Consider the following 10144-nt stretch of genomic DNA (forward strand, 5'->3'; position numbering starts at 1 on the left):
AGGTCTGTCAGTGGCTATTAGCCACAGGGTTTAGATGGAACTGTTTAGATGGAACAGTAGATGGGGCAGTGTTGCTCTGTCTGCTTGGTATTTGGGAGTTCTGGCCCGTCTGGTGGACCTCCTCACGGCATCTGGGTTTTCGCAGCTGTGTGACACAGACTAGTATTGGACTGGTTGGGCTATTGGTCTACTCCAACATTTTTTCTCTTATTCTCTTGCTAGGGACAAAGCCCATTGCATTTAGGAATAAAACGGGCACTAGATGGGGGGGGTGGGGTGGAAGAACTCTGTAAATGGTCTCCCCCTCCCCCCAGGACCTGGAAAGGCTGCAGGCAGCTGTTAGGGAACTCACTGGCCGGGGCAGCTTTCACACAGCAGGGATCTGCAGCCTCCGAGCCTCAGAGGGAAGTGGAAGGAGGAAGGGTGGTCAGGGGTGGGGGATGAAAGGTAAGTGGCTGGCTGCTGGACAGACAGGCAAGCCGGTTGGAGGAGGAGGCACTGAGGGGCGGGACAGCTGCCCTGAGTGGGTGTTAAGCGGTGTGTGGCACTTAAGCCATGAGACCAGCTCCTCCTCCTCCTAGGCCTTACCAGAAATATTAAGTGGAACAGATGAGGGGGCACCTGCTGACCAGCTTGTTGAACACAAGGACATGGATTGTGCTTCTAGATAAGACTAAACATCCACTTTGTCCGGGGTTCTCCCTCTCCCAGCAGCCAGCCTGTTTCCCCTGTGGAAGCTATCAAAGAAACATGGAGACAGCCAGTCCTGTTTCTTTGTTGCGTACTGCAATTTTTCCTACCAGAAATAGGCTGCCAGAGCAGCTTGTAGCAATTAAAAGATAACAACAAATAACAATTTGGGTAGAATCTTAATAAGATCCCGGCCCAGGCCCTCTTTTATCATGTCTGGCTGTTGCCTGTTCTTCATCTGGCCCCAGCAGTGGGAGGTTGGAGCTGTTAGTTGTCCATGATGTCACTGGCCTAGGCCTGAGCGGAGTGGCCACTTTGGCCCAGCATGTGCCACTAGAGCTTGTCTTACCTTTCTCCTTGGCTACCAGCAAGCCTCCAGGACAATGGCCCACTAGTAAGCTAAAGCTTGCCCTGGTGCCTGGCTGCTTCATAGAATCATAGAATCATGGAATCATAGAGTTGGAAGGGGCCACACAGGCCATCTAGTCCAACACCCTGCTCAACACAGGATCAGCCCAAAGCATCCTAAGGCATCCAAGAAAAGTGTGTATCCAACCTTTGCTTGAAGACTGCCAGTGAGGGGAGCTCACCACCTCCTTAGGCAGCCTATTCCACTGCTGAACTACTCTGACTGTGAAAATTTTTTTCCTGATATCTAGCCTATATCGTTGTACTTGAAGTTTAAACTCATTACTGCGTGTCCTCTCCTCTGCAGCCAACAGAAACAACATTCTGCCTTCCTCCAAGTGACAACCTTTCAAATACTTAAAGAGGGCTATCATGTCCCCTCTCAACCTCCTTTTCGCCAGGCTTCCTGCCCCGTCTCCCCATTCCATGCACTCGCATTTCCCGTTCTCCTCGCTTTTGTGTGTGGTTAAAGAGGTCTTGCAGGTTTTGAAACAATATGAAAACCTGCAAAAGCTATTGACCAGTGTTGAAAGTGGCACGATAGCCATACCCCACCAAGATGCTGCTTCTAACTCTAAGAGAGGGGATGGGGGACAATTGGCAGACTTGGAGGTCACAGAAAACATCTTCAGACACAATTGTGCCATTTCCTCGCTTCATGATGTCACACGCCTTACTCTTGGCTGCACATGTTAAAGTTCTCCTTTACCCGTCATTTGACTTTTCACTTGTGGAGCCTGTTGAAATGTGTTGATGGCCATTAATTGTTTCGGTTACTCAATGGAAAAGCTTTTGATAGATTTGAAAGTGCCCCCTGCTCAACCAGGCAGCAGAGTTTATAAAAACCAGAGGGTCTCTTACACGTGCATACAAAACCTGCCAGCGGATAGATATCTTCTCAGGACAAAACAACAAAACAACTTCTGTATTTTTAACAAGTTGGGCGGGGGTTCCCCAGGCCCAGCGTAGGTTCCCTGCAGCCGCACAGCACCTCGGGAGCTGGTGGGTTCTCCATCTTTGGAAATTTTTAAACAGAGGCTGGATAGCGATCTGGCAGAGAGGCTGATTCTGTGAAGGTACAAGGGGGTGGCAGGTTACAGTGGATGAGTTAGAGGGTTGTGAGTGTCCTGCATAGTGCAGGGGGTTGGACTAGATGATCCAAGAGGTCCCTTCCAACTCTATGATTCTATGATCAAAGAATACGCCCTCATTTCACTCATGGGAGTGCCTCCTCTAGAATTGTTGTGATAGGTGTGGGCAATAAGAATCAGAATTCTTACCTTCCTCACTCAGAAGGGAATGCCTCTCCCATGATGATCCATAGAATCATAGAGTTGGAAGGGACCTCCTGGGTCATCTAGTTCAACCCCCTGCATTAGGCAGGACACTCACAACCCTCTTTCTCATCCATTGTAACCTGCCAACTCCTTGAGCCTTCACAGAATCATATTGTGTGTACGAAAAGGTTCTTTTTCTTCAGAAAACATATATGCTTAGCTTTGGGTGATTCATTAGCTGAGATCTTTAGTTATTAGAGAAACAAATGCCTGCTCCAATGGGGTCTGAAATCTAAAATTTGATATCAGAAAAATCCTCAAATTCAGAGGCGGGAGGGGAAGAAGTATTTGAAAGGTTGTCACTTGGAGGAGGGCAGGATGCTGTTCCCATTGGCTGCAGAGGAAAGGACACGCAGTAATGGGTTTAAACTTCAAGTACAACGATATAGGCTAGATATCAGGAAAAAAATTTCCACAGTCAGAGTAGTTCAGCAGTAGAATAGGCTGCCTAAGGAGGTGGTGAGCTCCCCCTCACTGGCAGTCTTCAAGCAAAGGTTGGATACACACTTTTCTTGGATGCTTTAGGATGCTTAGGGCTGATCCTGCATTGAGCAGGGGGTTGGACTAGATGGCCTGTATGGCCCCTTCCAACTCTATGATTCTATGAAGAAGCAGAGAGGAAGAGCAGCCCCCTGCAAGCCACCTATGCTTCTCCTTCCAAAGTAAGCCCCACAAGAAACAGGATGGGAAGATGCAACAAAAGACAAGTTTTGCCACAGTCTTCATGTTTGCTCACTTCCTGCTTCCCCAGGTGGTTGGATTCCTCACGGACTCTGCTGCAGCAAGACATTAAGGAGAACGACCACCTGTGCCTTCGCTTCAAGTATTACAGCTTCTTTGACCTGGAGCCCAAGGTCAGTGCCACTCCCCTCCCCAGAGATCCGGGCCTCCCTTAGTTCCTCGACCCCCTCTTCGTTATTCTGTGCATGTGTGTGCAGAGTGGCCAGCTTTTATCTGATTTATTTTACAGAGGGGCCTTTTGAAAGCCTCTGTTTCTCCCAGCCCTGTTTTGAGGGCAGCATCGCAACTCAAGGAATGTAGGTGATGGTTTTTGAGGCAAGGGGTGTTCAGAGGTGGTTTGCCATTGCCTGCCTCCACATCACAATGCTCACGTTCCTTAGAGGTCTCCCATCCAAGTACTAGCCAGGGCCGACCCTGCTAAGCCTCCAAAATTTGACGGGGCTAGCCTGGGCCATCCAGGTGAAGGCATAACTGGAATGCAAAAATCCAGTTTGTGGAACCAAACTTGATTCCAGCAAGCTACACCTTTGGGGTTTTCCTTTCTAGAGAGAGGGAGGAGGGAGGAGAGGAGCTTGTCTTATTCCATCCACTGGCCCAACCGTGTTTTGCTTTCTCGCATCCAGTATGATGCTGTGCGGATAAACCAGCTGTATGAACAGGCCCGTTGGTCTGTGCTGCTGGAGGAGACGGACTGCACTGAGGAAGAGATGGTGGTCTTTGCTGCTTTGCAGGTAACGTTCTCTCCCCTTGCCCAGGAAGAACAGGAAGGGACTGTGTCGGTCCTTGGCCTAGTCTGCACACAAGCGATAATGCACCTTCAATGCACTTTAAAAGTAGATTTTCCTGTTCCGCACAGGAAAATCCAGCCGCGAAAGTACATTGAAAGTGCATTATCTATTGTATGCAGACTAAGCCCTCGGCTCTTGGGGCCCTCTCTTGCATTCCGAGGAAAAGGCCAATTACCACTCTGGAGTCAGGAGGTGAATTTCCCCCCAGGCCAGATTGGCCAGGGTTTCTGGTTTTCACAGGGCGGGGGGGGGGGGGCTTCATCTGGGGTTGAAATTGGGATCCCTGTGGGTGGGCAAGTAGTTTGGAGCTTCCTACATTGTGCAGGGGGTTTGTGTGGAAGTACCTCCCAACTCCATGATTCCATGAGTCTAACATTTGAGTGCAAACTGTTAGATGACTGTCAAGCATTTGGTAGGGTTGCCAGCTCTACCCCGGTCACCAGTGGGAAATGGGGGTATGGTTGCCAGATCCCAAACTCCTAGAGGTTTAGGGATGAAGTCTGGGGTGGGCAGGGAAGTCCATGTGGCCCGATCCCTAGAGTCTACTTTCCAGGAAAACGGGTACCTGTGCTTAAGACATGAGCTGTAATTCTGAGGGATCCCCAGGTCCCACCTGGAGGCACTTAGCTCGGGTTGCCAATCTCCATGTGGCACCTGGGGATCTCCTACTATTAAAACTGATCACCAGAGGACCAAGATCAGTTTCCCTGGAGAAAACGGCTGCTTTGGAGGTGGACCATGCACTGAAGCCCCTCCCTTCCCCAAACAACTCCTACCTCAAGCTGCACCCCCGAAACCTTCAGGTGTTTCCAAACCCGAGTGCCACTCCCCTGCTGAACCTCAAGTAGAACATGTCCATGTTGTCCCGTGGACAGAGAGCCAGTATGGTGTGGTGGTCAAAAGCAATGCCTTCTAAACTGGAGAGCTGGGTTTGATTCCCCTCTGCTCCACATGCAACCATCTAGGTGACCTTGAACTCGTCACAGTCCTGTTAGAACTGTTCTCACAGAGCTCTCTCAGCCTCACCTACACCACAAGGTGTCTGCTGTGAGGAGAGGAAGGTAAGGTGATTGTAGGCTGTTTTGAGACTCCTTTGGGCAATGAAAAGCAGAGTACAAAAATCAATTCTTCTTCAATCCTTCTTCTTCTTCAGTCAAGCAGCCAGCAGGGTGACCTTGGGCCAGTCACAGTCCTGTTAGAGCTGTTCTAGAAGAGCACATTTCTCAGCCCACTTACCTCACAGGGTGTCTGTTGTGGGGAGAGGAAAGAAAGGCGATTGTAAGCTGCTTTGAGACTCCTTCTGGTAGAGAAAAGCTGCAGATAAGAACCAACTCTTCTTGTACTTCAGTAATCTTAGGGCTCTCTCAGCCTCACCTCCCACACTGGGTGTCTGTTGTGGGAAGAGGAAAGGGAAGGCGACTGTAAGCCATTTTGAGACTCCTTCAGGTACTGGAAAGCAGGTTATAAACACAACTCCTTCAACTCCTCTTCCAGTATCGGATCAACCAGCTGTCCATGAACACCAGCCCCACCGACCACGCTGGGGACGCTGGCCTCGATGACCTGGATGCTGCTCTTGCCACGCTGGAGGTCAAACTGGAGGGCAAAGCAACGAGTCCAAATGTTTTGGTGAGTGCTGAACAAGGCGCGGCCTCCTTGAATGCTGAGATTATAGAACGGGACAAGATCTTGCCATGGCACAGCAATGCCAAGCTGCTGAGGTCTAATGCAGGTTGCCAGCTTCCAGGGGGTGGCTGGAGATCTCCTGGGATTACAACTGAACTCCAGACAACAAAATACTCAGGTGAGCCTCAGAACCTGGAGAAAAAGGCCACCATGGAACATAACTATGGCGTTATGCCTCACTGAAGTCTGCCCCCTCCCCAAACCTCACCCTCCTTAGGCTCCACTCCAAAAACCTCCAGGAGTTTTGCAACCCAGAACTGCAGTCTGACTGAGGGTCCTGAAGGTCATAGAATCATAAAATCGGAAGGGGCCACCATCCAGTCCAGCCCCCTGCTCAATGCAGGATCAGCCTCAAGCATCCAGGACAAGTCTCCGTCCAGCCACTGCTTGAAGGCCACCAGTGAGGGGGAGCTCCCCACTTTCTTAGGCAGCCCATTCCACTGCTGAACTCCTCTGACTGTGGGGATTTTTTCCTGCTCTCCAGCCAAAACTACATGTAGTTTAAAACTATTACTGTTCCCATAGGACCATTGAAGCATCAGGCACAGTATGCGAAATCCATAGTGCAGTCAACCCAACCAAATAATTGAAGAACGGCATCTGGGAGTTCTCTTCCCCAAAGGTCCTCTAGAATTAAATATTCCAAGCTAATCTCCAAATTAACAAGAGTGGGGTTGCCAGTTCTGGTTTGGGAAATAGCACTTTGGGGATGCTTTTGAGGGCAGGGTGGTCTGCAGGGAAGGGAGCCATCATGGAAGTTCTCCGTGGGGTCCCGTCATCTTTGGGATGCCGTTTCGCTTGAGACCTGCCTGGCACCCACCCCTACTCTATTGTGTGTTGCCTCTCTAAGAGGCTATCTCAGCAGGCCTTGGAGAGAGCAGGGGGGACTCAGTGCTTCTCTCCTCAGTCTCCCTGCTAGCTGCCTGCAGGAACACAGGGTCTGCTAAGGATCTGCAGAACCAGGCCAGGACAATCCCTGGCCTAGTTCTCTAGGAACAGCTTAGTTAGGTCCTAGAACAGGGGTGGCCAAACTGGAGCTCTCTAGACGTCCATGGACTGCATGGACTGCAATGACCAGGATTCCCTGCAGTTTGCCACCCCTGTACTAGAACAAAGTTGGAGTCCAGTGGCACCCTTAAGACCAACAAAGTTTAATTCTGGATATAAGGTTTTTGTGGACATGCATGCTTCATTGGCCCGCACCTGAAAGCTTTTATGCAGAATTAAACATTGTTGGTCTTAAAGGTGCTGCCAGACTTTGTTCTGTGGCTTCCGGCTGACACAGTGACCCACCTGGATCAGGTAAATAGTGTTATTCTTTATAACAATAGCCAAGTGCCCTGCCCTACAGTTACTGTAAACAAAGAGGCCTTCAGCCAAATGGAACTGGGTGTTTCTAGTTTGCTCCTTTCAGCAAAAGGCACCAGACCCAAAGCGTTCACTTTCATTCAGGATTTTAATTGAAAGGTTGGCTCATCTTTTACAATTTTTTTTCCTTTGCCCTTTGTCGCATTGTTTCATTATGTTAAACGCTGTTTTTTATACTGCCCTTTGCTGTCTGTCTCTCATTTTAGTGCCAGTCTTCATGTCACTGGTTGTCATGATTTTTATGGTTAAGGTTCTTTACTTTCTGAGCCGTTTCGGATGGTTTTATTAAGAGGGGGTCTTTACATTCTCTAAATCAGGGGTAATCAAACTGCAGCCCTCCAGATGTCCATGGACTACAATTCCCAGGAGCCCCTGCCAGCAAATGCTGGCAGGGGCTTCTGGGAATTGTAGTCCATGGACATCTAGAGGGCCACAGTTTGACTACCCCTGCTCTAAATAAAGAATTCATCTTTCCCTTCTAGGACAGTCTCACGGCGATCCCAGAGTTGAAGGATTACCTCCGAATACTCAGGTGAGCCTCAAAATCATAAAGTGGATCTTGGAGTCGCTCTTATGTGGGTCAGATTGCCAGCTCCAGGTTGGGAGAGATTTTTGGGGGTGGCGTCTGGGGAGGGGAGAGAACTCTACAGGGTTTAACACCATAGAGTTCACCTTCCAAAGCAGCCATTTTCTCCAGCTGCCAGCTGGAGGTTGGCAACCCTATAGATTGGCAAGAGCAATTGCTTTGCTTCTGATTCCAGTAGAAACGTTAGCACTGGTAAAGCTTAGGAAGTCAAGGGAAGGATGCTCTGATTCTGTTTCCGGGTCTGGAAACACGGTGATATTCTTGTCCATAACGGAGGGTAGGGGTGTGGAAGATGGAGCCAAGTTCTTGGGGAGGCTGGCTTTTGCGGGCACTTTGCCTAACATTTTGGGCAAGTGGGGATGCTGGTTCCCAGGTGGGACCAGGGGATCCTGTCAGGTAGTTCCTGGCACCTTTCTATGGTTTCTTCCACCTGCTGAACCAAAGTCCCATAAACCCTTTCCCATACCTGGGCCCTCCCCCTCACACACTGTGTATTCCCAGATCCGGGAGCCAAGTGGCCTTGCAGTCAAAGGATCTTTTGGCTAGTGTTCTCATTCCTGTTGTTGTTGTTGTTAGGTGCGAAGTGGTATCCAACCCATTGTGACCCCATGGATAATGATCCTCCAGGCCTTCCTGTCCTCTACCATTCCCCGGAGTCCATTTAAGTTTGCACCTACTGCTTCAGTGACTCCATCCAGCCACCTCATTCTCTGTCGTCCCCTTCTTCTTTTGCCCTCAATCGCTCCCAGCATTAGGCTCTTCTCCAGGGAGTCCTTCCTTCTCATGAGGTGGCCAAAGTATTTGAGTTTCATCTTCAGGATCTGGCCTTCTAAGGAGCAGTCAGGGCTGATCTCCTCTAGGACTGACCGGTTTGTTTGCCTTGCAGTCCAAGGGACTCGCAAGAGTCTTCTCCAGCACCAGAGTTCAAAAGCCTCAATTCTTTGACGCTCGGCCTTCCTTATGGTCCAACTTTCGCAGCCATACATTGCAACTGGGAATACCGTAGCCTTGACTAAACGCACTTTTGTTGGCAGGGTGATATCTCTGCTTTTTAGGATGCTGTCTAGATTTGCCATAGCTTTCCTCCCCAGGAGTGTCTTTTAATTTCTTTGCTGCAGTCCCCATCTGCAGTGAGCTTGGAGCCCAGGAAAATAAAATCTGTCACTATCTGTCACTATCATTTCCACTGGAGAAGGAAATGGCAAACCACTCCAGTATCTTTGCCATGAAAACCCAATGGACAAGTTCTCACTCCTAGATGAATATAAACTCTTTCCTGTGTGATCTCCTAGAGTTGCATATTCATTTGCTAGGAATAGGGTGAAGACTTCTCTCTATAAAATATCTTTGATTACTGTATACGTGTTCAAAGCATCTCAAGGGTTACCCAAGGGTTACCCAAGTCAACTGCATGTTCCTGACCCTGGAAAGTAAACTTCAGGGTTTTTTTGCCTTCCTGAGTTTACCTATTTTCCTGGGGACTTGATTGCAGGACATGATAAACCCCCCAGTTCTACAGCTCATCTCCAGGTGTCAGAGATCAGTTTGGAGGTAGCATTATATTCCACTGAGCTTCCTCCCTGCCCCAAATCCCACCCACTCTGGGCTCCACCCCCAAAGTCTCCAGGTATTCCCCAGCCCAGAGCTGGCAACTCCGTGGGCAAGGCAGTTGTATTAGTATTGTTTTAAGTAAAGCAAGTGGCCTGCGTCGGTCACGAGAGCAGCAGAAAATCCAGATTGTTTGCAGAGAAAGGGTTTCCACGTATGTATCCACAGATATGCAGAAAAAATATATATTACTTTGTAGATTAGCCAAAGGAGGGAGGAACCCTTCTCTTCCCCAGACAGCCTGATGAGGGGAACTGTGCGTGTTCCAAGAGTCATGCAGTTCTGAGTCAGTTAAAGTAAGGAAACAGGAGGAGAGGAGAAAATCTCTCTGCTGATGCCCCAGGGAGTTTATAATTTCTTGAGAGGGGAAGCTGGGCAGGGGCATCCAATTCCCAATAATAATTCTTCCTTCCCAGGTGATTCCTTGCAGGTGCAAGGCCTGTTTCATTTACTTCTCAAGCGCGTCAAACTCGCTTGGGGTAGTACAAAAAACCATAATAAAACAGACTCTGCCGGCGGAGCACATATCTTTGTTTTATTTATGTACAGTTTTTCCAGACAGCCTTTCAACGGAAGACTGTCCATAAGGCAGTTTGCAAAAATTGTTAATTAAAGAAAACCCATGAATGCAAACCACCATACAAAACAGGGACTCCAAGAGGTATCTTGGAAAGTGGACTGGATGAGAACCCCCATCCGCCAAGAGAGCTAAGCAGAACTTCCAGGTTCAGAGGTGGTGTATCTGAAGAGCATTCAAGGGATGAGGTTAGGGTAGCCCTCTCTGGGTTGGGAAATACCTGGAGATTTGGGGAGGAAAGCCTAGGGAGACCAGAATTTGGGAGGGGAGAGACCTGGGTGTGTGTGTTTGGGGGGGTTTACTATGCCACAGAATCCACCCTCCAAACTAGCAATTTTCTCCAGGGGAGCTGATC

General features: G+C 49.2%; 1 protein-coding gene across 2 annotated transcripts in view; it reads left to right on the forward strand.

Moving 5' to 3' along the window:
- FERMT3 (FERM domain containing kindlin 3) overlaps window positions 1-10144 on the forward strand; it is a 37396-nt gene that overhangs the window by 18420 nt on the left and 8832 nt on the right. For both annotated transcript variants that reach the window (XM_077323864.1, XM_077323873.1), the window contains 4 exons: window positions 3187-3289; window positions 3800-3907; window positions 5459-5593; window positions 7501-7550. In XM_077323864.1, the coding sequence (XP_077179979.1) occupies window positions 3187-3289; window positions 3800-3907; window positions 5459-5593; window positions 7501-7550 (396 nt within the window). The remainder of the gene's footprint in view (window positions 1-3186; window positions 3290-3799; window positions 3908-5458; window positions 5594-7500; window positions 7551-10144) is intronic.

Source organism: Paroedura picta, chromosome 1 (assembly GCF_049243985.1).
Source record: "Paroedura picta isolate Pp20150507F chromosome 1, Ppicta_v3.0, whole genome shotgun sequence".
NCBI classification, from domain to species: domain Eukaryota; kingdom Metazoa; phylum Chordata; class Lepidosauria; order Squamata; family Gekkonidae; genus Paroedura; species Paroedura picta.